The sequence below is a fragment of the Cryptotermes secundus genome, unplaced genomic scaffold, assembly GCF_002891405.2.
Source record: "Cryptotermes secundus unplaced genomic scaffold, Csec_1.0 scaffold33, whole genome shotgun sequence".
Taxonomy (NCBI): Eukaryota; Metazoa; Arthropoda; class Insecta; order Blattodea; family Kalotermitidae; genus Cryptotermes; species Cryptotermes secundus.
Window position 1 is genome coordinate 1475640 of NW_019727088.1, and position 23981 is coordinate 1499620.

General features: G+C 38.6%; 3 protein-coding genes across 5 annotated transcripts in view; 1 reads left to right on the forward strand and 2 right to left on the reverse strand.

Annotated features, from left to right (window-relative positions):
* Positions 1-6076, reverse strand: part of LOC111864261 (putative homeodomain transcription factor) — a 41249-nt gene extending 35173 nt beyond the window's left edge. The window contains exon 1 of the mRNA XM_023851369.2: positions 5937-6076. The gene's annotated coding sequence lies outside the window, so the exon portion shown is untranslated. The remainder of the gene's footprint in view (positions 1-5936) is intronic.
* Positions 6077-6353: 277 nt separating this feature from the next.
* LOC111864289 (cleavage stimulation factor subunit 2) lies at positions 6354-16181 on the forward strand. 3 transcript variants are annotated; one of them, XM_023851425.2, is made up of 9 exons: positions 6354-6502; positions 6628-6706; positions 8703-8872; positions 10871-11124; positions 12538-12878; positions 12973-12999; positions 14728-14807; positions 15172-15305; positions 15641-16181. In XM_023851425.2, the coding sequence occupies exons 1-9, from the start codon at positions 6457-6459 to the stop codon at positions 15758-15760; spliced, it is 1251 nt and encodes a 416-aa protein (XP_023707193.1). In that variant the 5' UTR covers positions 6354-6456; the 3' UTR covers positions 15761-16181. The 3 variants fall into 3 exon arrangements, with proteins under 3 accessions (XP_023707193.1, XP_023707194.1, XP_023707195.1); XM_023851426.2 differs by lacking the exon at positions 12973-12999; XM_023851427.2 differs by lacking the exon at positions 6628-6706.
* LOC111864288 (RING finger protein 17) overlaps positions 15846-23981 on the reverse strand; it is a 145090-nt gene continuing 136954 nt past the window's right edge. Inside the window, exons 30-32 of the mRNA XM_023851424.2 lie at positions 22996-23134; positions 18474-18630; positions 15846-16325 (exon numbers count right to left, since the gene is read on the reverse strand). Of these exons, the coding sequence (XP_023707192.1) occupies positions 16218-16325; positions 18474-18630; positions 22996-23134 (404 nt within the window). The 3' untranslated portion in view covers positions 15846-16217. The remainder of the gene's footprint in view (positions 16326-18473; positions 18631-22995; positions 23135-23981) is intronic.

Consider the following 23981-nt stretch of genomic DNA (forward strand, 5'->3'; position numbering starts at 1 on the left):
GGGGCCTCAATGGCTCACAACCCTATGGGCCTGCACAGACTGTTACATGGGTAGCTTTACCTTCTGTTATTAACTTCATGAAGAGTAGTATGTACTTGAAGCCAAATACATGAAATGGTCACATAATATGCGATAAAACTGAAATACATATATGTTTATATATCCACTCGTTCATCTGACTCAGACAAAATTAATGAGCTTGAAACAGACAGTAAGATGAAGAACATCAGGGACTCTTGGGGCAGAAAAGAAAAATTAAAAAGAGCTACCAACCTAGAACTAACTTGGCAGAAGATGAGAAGCCAGTTTGTTTGTTGATCCCCCTCAATGTTTTGAACCAACTAACTCTATGGAGCTGAGTCCTTTCTGAAAAAGCTGGTAGTCAATGTTCTGAACAGTTGGAAGAATTACTTCTGTCTGTTACTGAATGCACGTAGGGCCATGACATAGCTCAAGTGGTTAGTCGCTGGCTTTCTACCGCAGTGGCCGGGTTTGATCCAGGGTCTGGTCAAGTGGGATTTGTGGTGGACAAAGTGGCGCTGGAGCAGGTTTTCTCAGAGTACTTCGGTTTCCCCTGCCAATCTTCATTCCACCAATTGCTCCACAATCACCCTCACCTATCATCTGTGGCTGGTAAAATAGGCCAGAAGTGGCCGCAGTACAAGGGACTTAGTCCCATCCCACTAGCAATAAAAAAATACTGAATGCATGTGGGGTTAATGATGCTAGGCTAACCGAAATATATACTGCTGTGTTATTACTAACTTGGTACGGTTCTTTCACGATGAAGAGTGCTGTTGAGAAGTAGAAGATGTATAAATTGCTTTGTACTGATAAAACACTGGCAGAATTAATCCACTCAGCAGGTAAAATATTAATCAGCTGAGACTGATAAATTTATTATTTCTATTTAAATAGGGAAGAATTCCTACAGCCACGGAAGGCATCTATTATTGCACCTATTTTACAAAAAGGGTATAAAATTGGTTGTAGTAAGTACACTTGGTCGTCGACTTATGACCAACTTCCATTCTGACTGACAGATTGTAAGTCGATCTGGTTGTATGTTGGCCATATATTTATTAACAGTATTTTTTAACCTTTCTAATCTTTTTATCATCTTTATAATTTATTTTTAAAAACTATTACATTTTAATCTTTTATTTTTCATTTTAAATACAGTAATGTTTTTATCTTTTACTTAGCAATACTGTACATATCTTCGTTTCTACGCCTTAGCTATCTGTACATACTGTGGTTGTAACTGCGGCCGGATGTAAGTCGACGACCAAGTGTACGTCATATTACTGTTATCAATTTTATATACAATTTTAACCAACATTTTTTGTCTCAAGTTTAATTCTGTGTGTAGATGAAATTATGTGGGATCATCACTCTGGACTGTCATGTAATATGTTAATTATCGATCAGATAGAGCAGATATTCTGCATTCATCACATACTGCAGGGAAAAGAATGGGAGTAAAATGGCAAAACGTAGCTGACTTTTGGACTTCAAGAAACCTAAGATTCAGTTAACAGGAGTATAATGTTCATCATTCTCATTCAATTTGCCACACCAATGAAACTAGTTGGGCCAATTAACCTGTGTTTAAACAAAAATTATTGTAAAGTTCATACAGACAAACATTTCTCTAATGCATTTCCCATTCAGAATTGTCTGAAACAAGGATATACCTTTTCACCATGAAGGAATGAAGTTAAATGACACACCATCTTCTGGTCTATGATGATACTAATTTAATGGATGAATACATAAGTATCAAAATCAACAAAAAAGCTCTTTACATGCTGGTAAGAAGGCTGGCCTAGAAGTAAATGCTGTAAGCATAAAGTATATATTGATGCCACCAGAATGCAGAATGAAATCATACTATAAGGACAGCTAATAAATAATTTAAAATGTGGCAAATCTTGGATATCTGGGAGCAACAATAACAAGTAAAAACTGTACTGTAGTTTTGTATGGATATGAATTCTGGTGTCTTCCTGTATAGGAAGAAAAAAGATTGATGGTATTTGAGAACAGGGTGCTGAGGAATATATTTGGGTACAAGAAAGAGGAAGTGACAGAAGGCTGGAGAAAACTGACTAATGGAGAGCTCCATAATTTGTACTCTTCACCAAACTTATACTAGGATGGACAGTATTGTCTTGTAGGAACATGACACTGAGTAGTCCAGTGGATGTTTACTGACATTTCAGGGGAGCATATTGCCTTCATCTTCAGGCTTACTCTTTGGCCTTGCAGGTGGAGGTACTGTAGTCCATCAAAATATTGGTGAATTTCTACCAGAATACATGGCATCACATGCCAGAAAATACTACTCTTCATGTTCTGCTTAATCCTGGCAAACTGACTTCTACACAATTCTTCAAGTTTAGGTTAATATTAATTTGAACCTTGTTGTTCTTTCTCCTCATATACAGTATACTATTATAGCTTACTTAAATAGTAGTTATTGCCTTATTAATCACAAATTTTATGATGTCTGATTTACTGAAATTTAAAGTAAGCTTACTGCCCATGAACCATTTGTTTGATAATTCTATACTTCAACTTATATATGGTTCAGCATTATTAAACTAGTAGATACTAATATTTACTAGCATTTTTATCTATTCCATAATAAGCTAGTTCAGTCATTAATATTGTCACGTGTTTTGTGTGCCACGCGACAAATAAATTCATGTGGGTCTCGGATTCAGTGAATCTTTATTGGACACTCACACTTATACACCATACAATTATAATCACTTGTGGTATCACGTGACTTCTGCGACGTCTCGACTATCCTTGGCGGCAGATATTCCAAGACTATCTTCTTCGGCGGCTACTATATTTCAACTAACTAACTCTTGTTGAAGCTGGGCTTTTATAACCTTGGCGGTTGCTATGCATTGAACCTTCTGTTGTAACTGTGGAGACTCCTGTTAGAACTACAGTACTGCTATTGTTATTTCCTATGCAACGGTCTAGTCTACACTTTCCATGGAAGTCTCTCTTCTGGGTTCCGAACATGTGACAATATATTATAGTTAACACAGCCAATGGCCTTAAATAAGCTCATAGAAAACTACTGATACATCAGTTTTAGTACTGAGTGCCTGCATTATTTTATGAATATGTCTGAATGTGAATTTGTTAGTGGGCATGTCCTTCCCAAATGTTCATTACCAAAGAGCCATTAGAGTTTCAATGGTATGTTACTCTTTCACGTATAATTTTCTGAAACATTACAGGAACCCAGTTACAAAAATAAAAAAACCTGGCCTATAATTGTCAACTTGAACCCTTTCTTGTGCATGCGTTCCATAAGTGACCATTTAAGTCATTCTGGTACAAGCAGTTGATGGGTAATGACACATGTGACAGAGGTTTAGTGATAAGAACTCAGTAAGTTATTAGTTTACTAAATGTTTCATCATATCTAGTTGAGTTTTTACCTTCAAGAGACTGAATAACGTTTTCTTTGCAGTTTTGGGTCAAGGATAGTGTTAAAAATGCACTTTGAAACACTTTTTATGTATTAATGAATGAATATTATTTCCATCCATTAAAACTGACATTGAAAGCATACGGCTGTTAAGAAACCGCTCTTTTCAATATTACTGTTTATTTGCCAGATCATTACTGTATGGTACATTATCAGTTCCCCCTCGTTGGTGGCTCCACCTAATCGTGGTGAGGGGGTTTGAGTATGCCAATGACCCTGAGAGCTATACCAGCGGTAGCGTAGCTACTGGCAGGGCCTCCCTTGCTGGACAGGTCAAAGGGTAGGCATCAGACGAAGAGAGACACCAAAAACTGATGCCGGAAGCAGCGTCATCAGCAGCGACTTGAAGCACAGAGTAAATAATGCTCGAGATGGTTCAAGTTCGTATAGCAACAGGCGTGACCAGAGTGGTTTGAACGNTCATCATATCTAGTTGAGTTTTTACCTTCAAGAGACTGAATAACGTTTTCTTTGCAGTTTTGGGCCAAGGATAATGTTAAAAATGCACTTTGAAACACTTTTTATGTATTTAATGAATGAATATTATTTCCATCCATTAAAACTAACATTGAAAGCATACAGCTGTTAAGAAACCGCTGTATCATTACTGTATGGTACATTATCAGTTACTCTTTATACTATACTCTATAAACTATTTTTATTTTGTTGTCTTAGTTCACTATTTGTGTACTGCAATGCTGTCACCTGGCTCATTTGAAAACACTGGCTATGATTTTACAGTACATTCTTTAATCACTTTTTAGTTCAGAGGTACTGCTATTACTGCTGCAGATGTAAAGTTCCCTTTTATTTTTATAAAATAGTTTTGAATTCCAAACTTCCACAGTGACACTATACAATGAGACCCTTCTAGGCAATTGGGTGAGCCAATGCAGAGTTGCTGTATGATGTTTTGGAGACTGTTTCTGTCTCCAGTAACATCACAGACCATCTGGCTCCACCCACCATTCATCATGCTATATGCAATGGAATGATGGCTCTATGTATACATATACCATAAGGTCAGAACACTCACTACAGCAGCATGTTGGACACCAACTCTACATTGGTACAGTAGATAGCCTGAGAAGGGATCATTATCCACTAAGTTAGTTAACCACTATTTCCTGACTTCATCTGTTTTAAATCCAAAACTTGTTTCACGATATGAATAAGTGTATTATACAAGCAATTACTTTCTGTCATCTAGATCTGGACTGCTAAGCACAATTCCCACTTTTCACTCTGCAGGTAACATAAAATGAATTTTGCTAGTTGTTTGTTAGTCTATTATCAACCATCAACAAAGTCTGAATTCAGTGGCCGATCAAAGCATCGGAAAGCATAATTTGGATATCTAGAGTTCCCTCACTTAAAAGAAATCTGTATGATTCTCACTAGAGAGTAGTATTAATAACATTCGTTGTTAGTAGTCTTAGATCTTTGTTACTAAGAAATTATTATGGCAAGGAAGCTCTGGATGGGCTCGGAGACTTCAAATTAGGAGGGCAAATCATTCAAACTGTGAAATATGCAGATGACCTTGTGTTAATGGCTAAGGAAGAAACTGTGCTACAGGGCATGATTGATAGACTAATTGAAATTGGAAGGTGCTATGGCATGGAAATGAATGTGGAGAAAACCAAAAGTAATGAAAATTTNTGGACTTAAATTTGAGGAAGAAACTAGTGAAATGCTACATTTCAAGCATAGCTCTGTATGGGGCTGAAACATGGACACTTAGGGCAGTAGATCAGAAACACCTGGAAAGTTTCGAAACGTGGTGTTGGAGAAGGATGGAGGAGATCAGTTGGACCGATTATGTGAGAAATGAAGAAGTGTTAATTAGAGTCAGTGAGCAGAGGACTATCCTACACGAAATAAGAAAACAGAAGGCTAATTGGATTGGTCATGTTTTACGCAGAAACTGCCTTCTAAAAGAAGTTATTGAAAGAAAGATAGAGGGGCGGATATAAGTAACAAGAAGACGAGGAAGAAGACTAAGAAGATGCTGGATGACCTTTGGGACAGAAGAGGATACTGTCATTTGAAGGAGAAAGCTCTAGATCGCATTAAGTGGAGGAATTGTTTTGGAAGAGACTGTGGACCTGTCGTCTGACAGATTACTGATGATGATGATGATGCATTCAGAGACTGTGAATATCTCCTACATTCTCATTCTGAACAGCAGTGTTTTTCTGTATGAATACCCTAATGAATATGAATCAAATCATATCCCAGTTCGGGTAAGCAACCGTAACGTTTGTTCGAAAAATAGGGCATTCTTCGAAAGAAATTAAATGCAACCAATTTAGACGAAAACACTTATAAAATCATACGTATTTCTTATTCATGCTCTTTAAACAAAATCACAACACGCACTTCTTTAAAACATGTTTAATGTCATCTCTTTATTTACCTGTGTCCAACGCGGTCCCATGTTCTGTCAAATCGTCTGCACGGTCTGCACAATACCTCCCCCACAACACATATTCTTTGTTCGAGCAAGTTGGCCACCTGCTTCCTAGATGTAGCAGCGGTACCAAGTGTAATCGATGCAAGTGGCAAGGCCTTTCATAATAAAAAAAGTTTCATTTTGTTTGATAACTGTTTAACCTTTTTATATGTAATTCAGTGACGTTGAAAATATACTGGGTTGATTTCAGAAAACAACTGAAATATCTCGAGAAATAAAGTAAAACCTAGAAGATCTCAGAACTGCCATCTCTACGCACCTACATGAACTAGATTGTCCGGAAATGTAAGGAATCGATCATAATAAACCTATCGCAATTAATCGAATCGCGCTAGTGTGAGCCAATCAGAGAATCCTGTACGCTTTGGTCGCTTTGATCGCTTTGATAGTCTTCGATTGCAGAGAAAGGTTTAATTGTGCTTGTTTCGTTTACTTCGGTTTAAATTCAACAGACTGTACGAAAATGACGGATCAGAGTTTAATGGACAAATCTTTACGATCAGTTTTTGGTGAGCTTGAAGTGAAAATAATATGTGTATACACAAAGTGTGTACATACCAATATTGTGTGCATAACCTTATTTTAGGTAACCGCTATGCGGAGCGCCTTAGTAAAAAAAATATTTTTATTTCAGTGGGAAATATTCCTTATGAAGCTACAGAGGAGAAGCTGAAGGATATATTTAGTGAGGTTGGGCCAGTATTGTCATTCAAGTATGTAACAGACTTTTTAACATAAGCAGGATGTAGTTTACACAATAAAGAACACTGAACGAATTAATGCATGAGTGCATAGTTGGAAATTTTTCTTTTCCACCTGTACATTTTATATTTGGGTAATGTAATAATGAAGTCTTTTTTTTTTATATTTCTTTGGTTGGGGTGAGACTGAGTCCACTTTGAATGTAGGCCACTAATGGGCCTGTTGTGTGAGTGCATAGTTGGAAATTTTTCTTTCCACTTGTACATTTTATATTTGGGTAATGTAATAATGAAGTCTTTTTTTTTTATATTTCTTTGGTTGGGGTGAGACTGAGTCCACTTTGAATGTAGGCCACTAATGGGCCTGTTGTGTGAGCTCCAGATCATAGGTGAGTATTGAGCATTAGGTGGAGTGAGGATTGGCAAGGGAAACCGAAGTACTTGGAGGAAAGTTGCCCCAGCACCACTTTGTTTTCCACTAATCCCACATGACCTGACCTGGGATTGAACATTGGCCACTGTGGTGGGAAGCCAGTGACTAACTGCCTGAGCTATGGCATGGCCTTAAGATGAAGTAACCTACTTAGCAGTCAGTAGAATGGTTTGGAATTGAAATACAGATTGAATAAAAATATTTATTAAAAACAGTGATTTCACACTTATGATATATATATATTTTTTTTTTCCTTGGCACTACAGCCCCAGTGGGCCTAGGCCTACCTCCATGAACTCCATTCAGATATATATACTCGTATATAAAAGCAAACAAAGATGCATCCAACAGGTCCTAGTAAGCAGGATGTAAGAAAAGTCAATATCACATTAAAATTACTTAGGAGTACAATACAGTTGGAAAATATTTCCCAGAAACAGATTACAGTACAGTAGACTTAAGTTACATGCTTGAATATTATTAACAATTACATAGCAGTTTTACAGTAACTTCAAAAAATTTCAAAATACTCAAGAGTATGTTTATTACCAAATCAATATACAGAGTGATCATTTTTTGGGTTTCCAGAAAATCATTGTGTTCTTCTGGTGGACAAGATGGCATAATGCATATTACAATTTCTCTTCAGTTTTGCTGCACAGCTACTGTGAAGTTAGCTTATGCAGGATATATTGGCTGAACATTATCTTGAACTGCATATTGCCTGAACCCTTGCTGTATTTCACATGTGCAGAAAGTAGTCATTCATTCCCTCATGTCATTTCCTTTGTCAAAATCCTGTGTGTGAGGTACACATTGAAATAATTGTTCATGTACATGCCTTGCACAGAAAATTGATGTGAAGGAACATATCCAAAGAAAAGTTTGCCCTATTTCCTAGAAAGAACTTAAGCATGTAAGGTGCCAGGAATGAGAACATTGTTAGCATCTGCTGTAACCTGGCAGATTTCATTTTTAATGTGCAAAGGCTGTTGGGTTTTCAGTGCTGTTAGCAGTCTGAATCTTCTGGCCCAAAATGATGGCAGGAATGACTGTTTCTTCTTTCATAATAGCTGAACAGTTCATAAGAAGCTCAACGATGGCTACAATGTGCATGTATAAGAATATACTCATATAGGTTCATTTGCAGCACTGGCTTAAGTAACCTGTTTTGGTATAATTTTTAATGTTTTTGTGACTTTTGCACAATTTCCTACAGATGCCATTTCAGGCTTTGGTATGAGCATCATGGAAGTGAACGATATTTTGATTATTTTGCTTCTCGATGTTTACCGGGAATTCACACAAAATGCAGTGAATGCTGCTTTCTGAAACTGTGAATGAAAAGTTTTTACAGTATTAATAGTCATTTCTTGTCTGCAAGTAATTTTCCCAAACACATTATTTGCGTAATGTGCACCTTGTGATTTATGACCTAATTTATTCCATGGAAGTTCATGAAATCTGAGAAAGGGTTTTTTGATAGAACCTTGTGAAATCACAGTAGTGTTCGAGATGATGGCATAGAATTGAATAACTGATGAAGTCTTACAAAAGATATTTATATCTTTCCAGGTTAGTGTATGATCGTGAAACTGGCAAGCCTAAAGGTTATGGTTTCTGCGAGTACAAGGATCAGGAGACAGCTTTAAGTGCAATGAGAAATTTAAATGGATATGAAATTGGTGGACGAACACTACGTGTGGACAATGCCTGCACAGAGAAATCCCGCATGGAAATGCAAAGTAAGTTGTTTTTGGAAGGCATATTTAAACCAAATGCATATTAAGGCTATGTTGTGTCTGTCCATTCATCCATCCATGCTTTGTCTCGGAAACTATGTTCATGTTTGATGAAATTTTGGTTTGCAGTAAAAGTTGCTGGAATAATTTAATTTTTGGTTTGTACAGGTCCAGTATAATCTTTACATGATAAGTAGGTCAGATTTTATGAATGTTTTAAAAAAAGTGGCTCATTGTACCAAATATTGGTATAGTTAGTACCTTGTAACTTTAGCCATGCAGAAAGGTAAATGCTGTTGTGGAGCATGCGAAGCTGTACGTTCAGAGCTACTTCCTGAGCGGAAAACATTGCCTACAGAGATCAACTAACAAGCAACACAACATACTGTACACCTGACTACACTCCAAGATGCTACATTCCAAACTGGTAGTACCCACCCTGACGTAAGCTGATAAAGACTGCCCCCACCAGCCCTGTGAGAGATGGTATGACCCCTCTACCGTGGCTAGAGTTCCGAGGAACTAACAGTACATGATGTGATATATATATTTCATTAAAATGTAAAACTTTTATTGGAAAAAATTTTTATTGTAAATATTTATTGAGATGACAGATGATTGTGCGGAGTGATATGTGTCTTTTAATTATGTAACAGCATATTTATGAAGAAAGCTGTCTCCTGTGATGTGGCGCTGTGTAGGTGCTGCTAACCTGCTCATGCTGGTTCCTTGCTCGCGGATTTTCCTTCTTTTTTATTCTACCCCGAAGATGGAGGCGATATGTTCCTCTGAAACGTCAGTTAATACAATATCTACATGGCACCACATCCCAGAAGATGGCTTTCTTCATAGTCACTGCTGTGAAAACCTCACATCTTACACAGTACATTTATGTTTGCGATAAATGAAGATCAAAATGAATGAGGTACATGAAAACCCCAGCAAATACATTTGGAAAATATATGTACTGGCTTGAAGTATGCCTTTCCACTCTTGCTTATGTTTAACATTAGAGGTGTTAATTTGGAATTTTCAACCAATGTGATTTTTAGAAATTCTTTTTATATATATGATGTCGAAGGACTCTGCCTCTCACTTCTTTGATGACCTTTGAGATGAAGTGTCCGTTCATGATATTTTGTTTGACCAATGCATAATTATTGCTGGAAACATGAGTAAAGTTGCAAAGATTAAAAATGCAGTGTGTTTCCCATAATCATATTTTATCTGAAAATTATGTCAGCCAAAATTTTATTAAGGGACATTTTTTGTTTCAGTGTTTTATTAAGGAATCATGGAGTCAGTGTGTGTGAATGTCTGTACTTTGTTGTCACATTGCATTTTCACATGAAAGTTATGCCCTCAGTTATATTTTATCAAGGGACACTATCATGTCAGTATTCATCAAAGAATCATGAAGAGTCTGTAGGTGTGAGTTTTAGATGCATGCACACTCTCTCTCTTAAAGACTGGATAAGACACTGTTCATGAATGCCAGAACATTAGGTATACTATGGTAAAAGCTATATTGTGTGCTTGAATTATGTAGCTATAGACACAGGAGGGACCGCCTCTGTGGTCTAGTGGTCAGAGTTCCTGCCTACAAATCCAGAGGTTCCAGGTTCGATTACCAGCGCTACCAGATTTTCTGAGTTGTAGTGGGTCTGGAATGGGGTCCACTCAGTCTTGTGAGGATAATTGAGGAGTTATTTCAAGGAAATAGGGGCTCTGGTCTAGAAAACCGAAATTAACGACCATGGGGATCCGTTGTGTAGACCACATGATACCCTCTATTGGCATTAACTTCACCAACAAGTGGCGGTCGCTTGGTTAGTACAGTTCACTTGCGGACTACAGGCTGCAGAGTTAGATACAGGAGGATGAATTGTAATTGTCTTTATTGATTTGTTGTTTATTAGCTTGTGTTACATTTTACTTTGTGGTGATACTGATTAAAAGTTGTGTTTTTATTTAATTGTAACACTACTTTGATTTTTACAGGTTTGTTACAGGGACCAGTTGTGGAAAATCCATATGGTGAGGCAGTGCAAGCTGATAAAGCACCTGAGGCAATCAGCAAGGCTGTGGCTTCGTTGCCACCAGAACAGATGTTTGAACTTATGAAACAAATGAAACTTTGTGTACAGAATAATCCCAGCGAGGCTCGTGCCATGTTGTTACAGAATCCACAGCTTGCATATGCTTTGCTACAGGCACAAGTGGTCATGAGGATTGTGGATCCCCATGCAGCTGTGGTAATTTGTTTCACTGGTTACTGAAGCAAAACTGTCTGTAAAGTAAAAATAAAGGTATCCCTGTAACAGGCCGTGGTGGCCCATAGGGCTGTGAGATGTTGAGGCTCTCACATTTTCTAGACAATCGGCGCATAGGCGGTGGTGAGGTTGTCAGCCCTATGTGCCGGCTGCCCTTTACCCCCAAGAATATTCCTGGTACTAATTTCTGTTAGAGGCTGAGTCGACCCCAGGGTCATAGTGCAGCTGGAAGGATAATGTCAATTGAAAAAATCCAATGACCTTATCGGGACTTGAACCTGTGACCCTCTGGCTTGTACATTAATTTATAAAAAGACTAGCTGTACCCAGCCACATGTTGCTGTGGCTCAGTCTAATGAAATATTTCAATTCAAACGCAGATCAATTGACACAGCTCAATCCCACCGCCAATTGCTCTGAAAAATAAGGAAAACAGTTAAGAAAACGAAATGAAAAACAATGAAAGAAGAAAAAAATAAACTATACTCACGAAATGAACGCTATGGTAAACGACACAGCTCAATTCCAATGTGGATGTGACGTGTTGCACGTGTCAGTAATGCATGTAGCGTGTTTGGGTATGTCATGCTACAAATAACTTTATGCCATATTAATTATAGTGAATCTTTATTGTAATTCACCTGCACACTTTACAATTATTGCCACTTGCAGTATTAGAGTTACTGGTTACACAATGTCTTGGCCAATACTTCTGTATCTCTTGGCGTCTAGGTTCCAACCTTCTTCAGCGGCAGCTATTCCAAGACTGACTGGGCGAATGAATTCAACCCCCTTTAATACCCTCGGCCGCTGCTATGCAAATGAGCCCTTGTCATAACCCCGGAAATGCTGCTTTGTTGATTCCGCGATTCCTATGCAACGACCCATTGTTATTGTGTTGTCTCTGTGGGAACACTCCGTGTATTCATCGTAACCATGGAGATTCAATACACTATCGCTATTGTTACTTCCTATGCAACGGTCTGTTCTAGCATTTCCATAGGGGTGACTTCTGAATTCCAAATTCAAATTCCGGTTTTCAAAAGATGCATGTTTTTACCTGTCACAGGTGTGACATCTATATAATGGGTATATAAAAACGCGCGTATTCGAATACAACGTTGTGTCAAACTTTCAAAGCAACGGTGAAGAACTTTCGGAGATTTCGAGGGGTAACAAACAAACATTTACATTTTTATTTATATAGATGACATTCCATTTATGAGGAAGAGACTAGCTATAATAGTGTACCCTTACTGCCATAAAGTGTGTGAACTTAATTTCAATGAATATTACAATTCCTATATTTATATCTTTCAGTACTAAAAATATTAACATTATTTTGAATGGTGTTGTCTTCCCTTTCTTTATGATTTCTCACCCTCAACGTTTCAGGGTATGCTACATAAAGCTAATCCAATACCAACCCCTCTGCTACCTGTGGAAAAGCCTCCAGTAGCAAAACCAACTCCTGTGCCAGTTCCTCCAGCTGCTGCACCACGGGAAGAGGGATGGACAGGACCTAGCACAGTGCCAGGAGCTCCGAGAGCAGCTCCTGTTCCTCCAGTGGGGCAAAACCAAACCCCTACATTTGTGGCACCGGATGTGGACTTACGACCAGTGGATCCACGTCTGTCTCGCATGGGTGACCAAGATCTGAGAGTGCCACCAGTTGCCCCAGTACCTGCTCCTCAAGCCGCTCCACGAGATCTACGTGAGAATTTTCTTCCAGAGCAGTAAGTAATTGATCTTGCTCAAGTTATGATGTTTGGATAATTCAACATTCATTGTGGTCATTTATTTGTACATAATGTGTGTTGTCTGTTGCAGCCCCCAACTTGTGGATTCAGCCGAAAGGTTGGTTGTTCACAATTACAGAATGCCTTGTGGCATGTTACAATATAATCTTGTTTTGCTGATTTTAAATTTAAGGTTATCTTCACACATTAAAATGCTTGTGCAGATACAGGTAAATTTTCTATTTACAATTTGTTATTCACTTAAGATATCTATAATATACTCTTGATTATCTGTGCACAGATTATCTATGTGCCTCTTTGGGCTTGTTCACAGCACTGTAGAGCACTTAGCCTGTTCATCTCTTTGTATGTATGGAACAACTTGAGAACTACTGAACAGATTTTTTATGAAATTTGATTTTAGAGAAGTTTATGAAGGGTTGTACTCCATCAGTTTTTATATAGATCATACAGTTTAGTGACTACGTATAGACCTGCACACATATCTCAAGCTCAATAAGTATTTGAGCAAACAATTTTTCAAACAAGCTTTGTAGAAAAAAGGATAATACATGTTTAGTACAGTTTTTCTGTAAATCTTACAGATTAATCAGACACCATATGCACATTTACATATTCAACAGTGACCATGGTCTCCTTATCACACCTGAAGCTTGGATAGCTCAGTCGGTATAGCAATGGGCTATGGGCTGGGGCAAGGGACTTTCCTCTTCTCCACAGCATTTAGACCAGCTTTGGGTCCTGGGGATCTTTCCCCGGGAAAGGGGGGGGTAAAGCAGCTGGGGCGTGAAGCTGACCACACATCTTCTAGTATCAAGGTCAAGAGTAGGCCGTGCTATAGCTCAAGCAATTAGTCATTGGCTTGCCACTGCGGCAGTCTGGGTTTGTGAACAAAGTGGCGCTGGGGCAGGTTTTCTCAAAGTACTTCAGTTTCCCCTGCCAATCTTCATTCCACCAATTGCTCCACAATCACCCTCACCTATCATCTGGGGCTGGTACAATAGGCCAGAAGTGGCCACAGTACACAGGACTTAGCTCCACCCCACTAGCAAAAAAAAGGGGGGGGGGGTGCCGAGTGTCTTGGCTAATCAAGAATTCCCCAAGATTTTACAGACCCCAAAGGTTCATTACCATGTTCATAAGAGCCCTCCTTGGCCATATTAATCCAGTCCACACCACCCCAACCTGAAAACTGTGTCTTCCCACCCACGTCTAGGTCCTTGTAGTGGTCTCTTCTGACGTTCCCACGAAAACCCTATAAGCATTCCACTTCTCCAGCATGTGTGCAATAACTTTTTTAAAACTACATACTTTAATTAAAATTTCAGTACTCACAACACTTTAACACATGCATGCTCACAAGTGTGGCATTTTGGATTATTCACTACTTTTCTACTTGCAGCCCCTTCTGATACTGCAGGAAGCAGCCTACTGTTTCCTCTCTCTACCAGACACTATATTACTCACTAAACAGCTGGCAGGATATTTTGTGGGCACTTTTGGATGCTGTGACCAGGAGTAGAAATCTTAGACTGAGGCACTTAAGAGAGGAAATGGTTAAATTAAAGAATTAATCTGAATGTGAATTTTACTAATCTCAAATAGCAGAATATTGAAGTGATACAATTCTACCGTAAGAACCATATAAATACTTAGCTTACTGATTATTGATAGAAAGAGTTTTTGGATTTATGAAAAGAAGAAAGTACTTGATAAGAGTAACAGTGTGCATAGAATAATGTTTATCTTGATGTACAGTAGCCACAGCTTTTAAAGACACTTATCTTGTACTCCTCGCAGAATGCAAAATATATGATCTTTTCAGCTTTCCTCGTGATCCTCGAGGAGCATCTGTAGATCGGTTTCCACCGCGTGATCCAAGAGAGAGAGTCGATCCACGAACTGGTATGCATTTCTGTCCATTATCCTTATACAATATATGAATCAATATACTGAATCTGAATTATGCACTAAAAGAGCACTGCTGAAGTATGACTGCTGTCAAGAAGTATATTCATGCATATTGATTAGACTGGCAATAAACGTCACATACCAGTCATTGTTTTCGGCTTTCAGTAGATTTGTGTATCTGTGATGACAAGCAGAATATATAAATGCCTTAAGATTATGGCTGCAGTAATTTATCTAAGGCAAGACTACATTTCTTACTCACAGGACAAATACATGTTATTGTTTTCACTCTCTGCAGAAAGTATAATAGGGTAATCTGACTCAAGTTGCAAGTCATGATCCCTATGATTATCTTTAGGTGCTACTCCAGTGCCAGTAGCAGTTTCTCGCCCACCTCAGCCTGGAATACCAGCCGCACTAGGTCCCCGTCCTGCAGGTGCTTCAACTATGTCTCCCATCAGTGCTGGCAGTGGTGCTTCAGATCAAGAGAAGGTAAATATGTGCTTGTTATGCATGAGAAATTTGGGACAGCAACAATGTACCTGAGGATTTTTTATCATTGTATTTATAGAAAGAGTGAACTGAACAGTCCAATGAAATTGTTGGTATACCCTTTATATACATATGATGTTCTATTTTTATCTGGAAATTGTAAATTAGTCATTCAGAGGAAATACAAAATGTCACAAAACGTTTTAATATTCCACAATGAACATCGTGTCGCTTGAGAAGTAACAGTGGTTTGATCCCTACAACAGATTACCTAATCTGAATGCTTTTACAACACAAAAATCAAAATATAATAAAGAATGTATTTTGTTTTTCAGGCAGCACTCATCATGCAAGTCTTGCAGTTGTCAGATGAACAGATAGCAATGCTACCACCTGAACAACGTCAAAGTATTCTTGTTCTGAAAGAACAAATTGCCAAGAGCACACAGCGGTAAAACAGAAAACTTATCCTTTGTTCCACCACTGTTTTAAAGTTATATTAGTGGTATTCTGTGGCATGTAATCTAAAATACACAATGAAATAATTTGAAAATAGATGCTGGAAGCTTAAGAGCAAGAACAGAAATCATATAATTTTGTGTAAGATGATATGAAACTGGATGGAACCACAACTGACAAATGTAAATCTATAGTATTAAGTGCTGTTCCATATGGTATTCTAAATTAGACCCTTATCTGTCATGGCCCACTGAGCCGAAGGAATTAATTATATAATACTGCTTCTAACACCAGTTTTAGTGAAACAGCGAGTTTAAATGACATAAAGGGAAGCAGATGTTACTCTCATGATTCAGCTTCGATACAAAAATGGAATATCCAGTATAACTGTGTACAACCATAAGAAGTATACTGTAATAAAAGGAATAATGCACTAAACTGTATCACACTTGACTATTCTTCCTTCTCTACTATAAGCAGTCCTGCATCCACTAGAGGCTGTAATATTAATCTGGATCCATCACTTGTGAACAACTCCACTTGCAACAATGGCTCCTCAGCCTATAAATTGCAACACACAAGATGAAAGAACATAATTAGAAAAGCAAATACTCTCCATAGTTAGAAAATACGTGCATGCAAAATATGATTTTCTAGAACTTCAATGGTGTAATGTTCTCTATTTTTAATCACTGTGTTTACAGCATACTCCCCGTTATCTTGCATGTGTGGGGATACAGAACTAAATTTTCACTATTCACTATTCTCTAGTCTCTTAATATTTCCATTTTCTGTTTCAAAGTCAAAACAACACATTCTAACTTTAATTTCTGCATGTTATGAAAGAGAATGAATTGTTGGGCGACAGACTTTGGAGGTATTGTAACACAGTCACATATCACTACAACAGTAACTGGGAGAACTAATGTGTAGCAGATAAACACCAACTTTGTTTTTGAAGTAACTTTATGAAATAGTAAATTTCCTCTGAAATGTCTGTTGGTTGCATATGATGCTACAGGTCAGTTTTCCATACAACAAGGGCAGGAAAAAAAAAAAAGTAAAGGTATCCCTGTAACAGGCTGTGGAGGCCCATAGGGTTGTGAGATGTTGAGGTTCTCACATTTTCTAGACAACTGGCTCATAGATGGCGGTAAGGTTGTCAGCCTTACACGCCGGCCGCCCTTTACCCCCAAGAATATTCCTGGTACTCATTTCTGTTAGAGGCTGAGTCGACCCCAGGGTCATAGTGTTGCTGGAAGTATTAGGTCCATTGAAAAAATCCACTTCATTGGAACTCGAACCCACGACCTTCCGGCTTGTAGCATAGTGCCTCGATCAACTATGCTACTGCGTGCCCCCCACTACAAGGGCATCTCATCCTTTGGGATGCCCTTGTGAAAAATTAAGCTCCCGAAGGAGGATCAAATGAAGGATGAGATGGATTACAAAATGCAGGGTGATCCGAAAGTCCTGATCCACTTTACAGAATGGCTTCGCCAAAGTTAATGAATGTTAAATATGTTATTGGTGCCACTGTTGTGTAACATATTCAGTACAGCTCAACTTGTCCCCCTTCCATTTCAAGAGACTATTCCCAACATACCACAGTAGCTGTGAAAAAATCATGAAGCCTGTTGGGTGCCAGTGCTTGTGATGCTTTGTAAATGTGTTGTCACAGGTCATGAAGATCAGAAACCTTTTTTCTGTACACCTTAGACTGAATGAAGCCCCAGGCAAAGAAGTCTAATGGTGTCAAGTGTGGCACCCAATGTTTCGGTGCAGCTCTGGCTATCCATGTGCTCCAGAAAGTGTTACTGGGGTAGTGACACACTTGAAGATGATGCACTCGTTTCTTAAGTTTAAATGCCAAACTCTTCAAACGGTTGTCCTTGGAATGTCAAGTTGGTTACTTAAGTGGCGAACTGATGCATGTGGGCGTTGCTCAACTGCTTGCTGAACATGTCCTACTTCCTCAGAAGTCTACCTGAATGTTTCTCATAGAGCGCGCTTTGTGTTACCTTGAACTTGTTAACTAGAAGTCGTATATTGGCTTTAGTAGGAGCTATTGCTATTGTCTTCAATATTGTGCATATTTCATGATTAGTCTGAAGCAAACAAAAAAGACTGATGAAATGAGACTTCTGGATCACCCTGTATTAGTTGACAGCTCTAAATGGAAGGGAACTGGGATAGCTCAGTCGGTTTGGCAACTGGCTATGGGCTGGATGGCTTGGAGTTCAGTTCCCAGCAGGGACAAGAAATTTTTATATTCCCCAGTGTCCAGATTGCTCTGAGGTTCTCCCAGACTTTTCTTCCGCAGTGTACCAGGAGCTCATTCCCTGGGGGTAAGGCAGCTGTGGTATGAAGCTCACCACTCATGTACATCTTCATGGCATGGTGCAATTTTACCTTTTAGAAACAATGGAAGAGACTATTTGTAATACCTAGGTTAGATGGCAGGTCTTACAGAAACACAGAACAAAAATGTGGACTTGATTCATTTGGACCAGGATAGGATCCAGTGCTAGCTTCTGTGAATACCATAATGAACCTACACATTCTACAAAATGCTGTGAATTTATTGACCAGTTGAACAACTATCACCTTCTGGACTCCCCATCTTGAGGTTAACTTAGCTCTCATGTACTACAAGCGAGTTACCTGCTTCATTCTGCCAGCATTATGAAGAAAATGAACAATTGTTACCTTTATCTTGGCTAATAGTGGTGGATGAGAGAGACATTCTGCCAACTTTGGGAAGAGTACTTTTGGATCCCAGTCATTTGGTCTCTGAATATGCCACATCCGACAATGAATACCCTGCACTGGCACAATTGTCCACTCAGGCTTCAGTATGTGTACCCTAAATTTTAACATTGGAAAAATGTATTTCTGGGTTGCAGTTATAACTATTAGGAATGCTAACAAGGAAAACAGGATAAACATGGCATGAATTCATGTAAATATTCATGCTAATCTTAATGCACAATGAAGTGTTCTCTCTAAACCAGGGACCAGTTGCTCTGACTATCAGAGCTTGTGTAAGAACCTTGTTTTTAATATATATTTACATATTGATTTTAAAATAAAAAAGGAGCCAGGCTAAAGTGTTAAGTTAAATGGCTAGTGTGACATGCACTACAGCATGAGGTGGCAACATTTTGATATCTGAACAACAGTATGTTACTGTGACTGCACAAGTAGCGCCTTTATGATACACTGCTTACCACACCTTCCTGCAAGCAGTGTTGCACTCCATATGCAGTGAAACTTCACTTATTAGTTATCAAAAGTCCACAGTCAGTGGTTAATGGATGAATTGGAGACAGGGTAGTAGTCCTTTGTTTAAGGTGAGAGCAAGAATTTTAGATGCTGGTTGCTGAAACCATTTGTTTGGTGAAGTGGTTCAGAATCAGTAGCTATCGAAGATGATGTAGCAGTGTAAATATGCTGTACTTAATAAATGTGAATAGCTACAATAACAGTTAAGACTGTGAGAAAGAACTGAAAATTGGCAGCACAGTTTTAACTAAGTGGGAAGAACATTGCAGATCCAGGATGTATTCACTGTGGCTAATTTGTGGTGAAAGTCTCTGTATTCAAGGGCTTCTTTCTTAAATGTCACTTCACTTAAAACATGAAGGATACTGTGCCACTTTATCTCTGGGTGCAAGAATAAGGAAAGCCAAACAACTGGTGTTGAGTTTGAAAAATATCAAGTGTCTGTGTCGCAAAATAAACTGCAGTAGTAAATGACTCAAGCAGATTTTTTTGTGACATGCAACAGAGCTAAGCAAAATAAACTATTTTTGTACAGTGAATTTATGAAAGTGTATGTTGGATACAGCTGGAGCAGTGTGCCTGAAAAAATACACAATATTTGAAAACAAGTTTATCCAGAAGAACTGTATGTTGCATTGGAAATATGTACAGTGATAGTTCATACAGTTAAGTGATACAGGACATATGTTCATGTACTTCTCTGTAGTGTTGGATGATATTACTGATGCAGTTCAATTAAAGATTCTTATACAATGTGTGGACAAGAGTTCATATGTACAATAGTCCCAAATACTCTGGGAAGAAGATACCAATTTCTGTGTCCACATACAACTGGGAACAGACACCTTTCTAACCCTTTCCGGTTGTCGCATTTGGAAAAATTTCTGCAGCCAGGTTGCCAAGGGATTTTAAATGCCTGCAGAGCAACTAAGCAAGCTGTCTTGCTCAGAAAGTGGGTACATGTGTACTTACCATCACAGTGCAAGAAGACAAATTCTCTGCCTTGTAGTGGTGTATGGCAATGAAGTGTGGAGAGAGGTTTTAGTGTTTTACTGGATAAAATTGTCTTCTGCTCTAGTATAAAATATATGCATATCATTTCTTCTTATAATTGTCACACTTCTATGTACACAAACAACAAAAACTCGATAAACTATAGGACCTACACTAAAACTTTTTTAAGTTCTTGAGAGTGTTATATTTTGAAACATTCCACAGGACACATGGCCGGTTGATTGTTGCAGGTCTTATAACAGAAATTCCAAAATTTTGTGTCTCGCATACCTGTTTGTCTCCATAATAATGTTATTCAAAAGCTCATCATTGAAAAAAACTAAAATAATCCATGGGCTCTGCATCTGGTAGAAGGTTAAATTGTGGCCCTGCATTTTTAGTAAATTTGTATGCCTTGGGTTTCTTGTCCCTCATCGTCATGTCTTCCCACCCCTCAACATTCATAACATTTGTTTCACTCTTGCTCGCACCTTCTGACATAAAGGACAGGTTCTACGAAGAACTAGAACATGTATTTGATAAATTTCTCAAGTACCCTATGAAAATTGTGTTAGGAGATTTCATTGCCAAATTAGGAAGGGAAGACATTTTCAAAACAACAATTGGGAATGAGAGTTTGCATGAAATTAGTAAGGATAATGGAGTTACGAGTTATAAAAAATGCCACACTGAAAAATCTTACTGTCAAAAGTACAATGTTTCCGCATCATAACATCCATAAATTTACTTGGACATCTCATGATTGGAAGATACATAATCAAATGGACCATATTTTGATAGATAGGAGACGGCACTCAAGTATACTTGATGTCCAATCATTCAGGGCAGCAGATTGTGATACTGACCATTACCTGGTGGCGGCAAAGGTTAGGGAAAGATTGGCAGTGAGCAAACAAACAACACACAGAGTTCTTATGGAGAAGTTCAATCTCAAGAAATTAACTGAGGTAGAGGGTAAAGAGCTGTACTGTGTTGAAATCTCAAATAGGTTTGTGGCTTTGGAAAACTTGGACACTGAGATGGATGTTAATAAAGCCTGGGAAACTATTAGAGAGAACATCAAAATGTCTGCCAAAGAGAGTCTAGGNCTACCTGGTCCTAGCCCTTTTGAGGTTGAAAGTGCTACTGCAAAATGGAAACGGTATAAATTGACATGTAGTGATCAAATTCTAGCAGAACTTATTCAAGCAGGAGGTGAAATATTACATAGTAAGATCCACAATCTAATTACTTCTATTTGGCATAAGGAAAAATTGCCTACTCAGTGGAAGGAGTCTATTACTGTACCAGTTCACAAGAAGGGTGATAAAACTGACTCTGGTAATTATCGAGAGATATCACTGCTATCAACTTCATACAAAATTTTATCCAATATTCTTCTCTCAAGGTTAACTCCATATATAGATGAAATTATTGGAGATCATCAGTGCGGGTTTTGACATAACAGATCAACTACAGATCAGACCTTTTGCATTTGTCAGACATTGGAGGAAAAATGGGAGTACAATGAGACGGTACATCAGCTATTTGAAGACTTCAAGAAAGCATATGAAACTAGTTAAGTTGATTAAAATGTGTTTAAATTAAAAAAGTCTGTATAGGTAAACAGCTGACTGATAAATTTCCTATCCACAATGGTCTAAGACAAGGAGATGCTTTATCACCACTACTTTTCAACTTTGCTTTAGAATATGCCATTAGGAAGGTCCAGGAAAACCAGGTGGGAATGAAATTACTACTGGGTGATAATACGGATACCATAAATAAAAACACACAAAATTTAACTGATGCAAGTAAAGAGGTTGATCTAGAAGTAAACACAGAGAAAATGAAGTATATGTTGCTGTGTCATCACCAAAATGCAGGGCAAAATCATGACATATGGATAGCTATCAGATGTTTTGAAAATGTGGCACAGTTCAGATATTTGGGAATGACGATAACAAATCAAAACCTGATTCAGGAGGAAATTAAGAGGAGACTGAACTGGGGTAATGCTTGCTACCATTCAGTCCAGAACCTTTTGTCTTCTTGTCCGCTGTCCAAAAACATACATATTTGCATATACAAAACTATAATTTTGCCTGTGGTTCTGTATGGGTGTGAAAATTGGTCTCTGACATTAAGGGAGGAACAAAGACTGAGGGTGTTTGAGAACAAGGTGTTGAGAATATTTGGATCAAAGAGGGATGAAGTGACAGAAAGTTAGAGGAAACTGTATAATGAAGAGCTTCATAACTTGTACTCTTGTGCATGTAGCACGAATGAGGGAGAACAGGAATGCATATAGGATATTGGTGGGGAAGCCAGAAGGAAAGAGACCACTGGGAAGACCAACGCATAGGTGGGTGGACAATATTAAAATGGATCTTAGAGAGATAGGATGGTATGGATTGGATTGATCTGGCTTAGAATAGGGATCAGCGGACGGCTCTTGTGAACACAGTAATGAACCTTCATGTTCCATAAAATGCTGGGAAGTTCTTGAGTAGCTGCACAATTGGAGGCTTCTCAAGAAGGGCTCTGCTCCATGAGTGGGGGAGCATCATGTTGTGTGGTGAGTTAAAATTAAAAACCAGGAAAACATTTTACACGAATTCTGTTCCTAACAATACTATAGCAACATTTCCCTATTTGTATTAGTTATACTTCATAGTGTTCAGAGCCACATTTCATTAACGGCATTATGTAAATGAATGTTTGTTCTACGGGATATCACCATTACTACATCTGGGCTGTTTCTTTTCTACTGTCCCTCATGTGAGTACTCACAACCAATCAGTGACTATAATGGCAGAAGCTTCCAAAATGCTGTGAATGAAATCCTCCAGTTGATGGTATGCTGAGGTGTGTGATAAAATATCCTAATCTAGGAAGTCTCAAGATTTATTGAAAGAAAAATTGAAATTCATAAAACATAAACAGTACTCACTTGTCTGTTGATTGGCATTCCATGTTCCCATAATCCACGTACTGGATTTTCAGTTGTTTAGCTTCTTTGGGCTCTACAGAAAGAACAGCAGCCCTGTACCACTGATCATCTACTGTATAGCGAGCACAGCATGGTTGCCCTGCATTGTAACAGATTATCAAAGTTTTATTCTGTATTAATATACATGTCAATACTGTGAAATGTGGGGGGCATGCAGTAGCATTGTTGGTTGAAGCACTATGCTACAAGCTGGAATGTCGCGGGTACAAGTCCTGATGAGGTCATTGGATTTTTTCAATTGACCTGATCCTTCCAGCCACACTATGGCCCTGGGGTCAACTCAGAAATGAGAACCAGGAATATTCTAGGGGGTTAAGGGCGGCCAGCGTGTAGGGATGACAATCTTGCCACCATCTATGAGCCAATTATCTAGAAAATGTGGGAACCTACACATCTCACAACCCTATGGGCCTTCACGGTCTGTTACAGGGATAGCTTTACTTTTTTACTGTGAAATACTATATTAAAAAAAGTAAAGCTACCCCTGTAACAGGCCATGAAGGCCCACAGGGTTGTGAGATGTGTAGGTTCCCACATTTTCTAGATAATTGGCTCATAGATGGTGGCAAGATTGTCATCCCTACACGCTGGCCGCCCTTAACCCCCTAGAATGTTCCTGGTTCTCATTTCTGAGTTGACCCCAGGGCCATAGTGCTGCTGGTAGGGATAGGTCAACTGAAAAATCCAACGACTTCATCAGGATTTGAACCTGTGACCCTCTGGCTTGTAGCATAGTGCCTCAACCAACTACCCCACCATGTGCCTCCGTGAAATACTAGGTGGTTCAAATATGACCGGGACTGATTTAAAAAAAAAAAAAACATAATTGCCAAACACATACTTGCACATGTCAGTCTTTAACGTACTCCCCCCTGGAGTCAACACATTTTTTCCAACTTTCTGGAAGCATCCTTATGCCCCCCCCC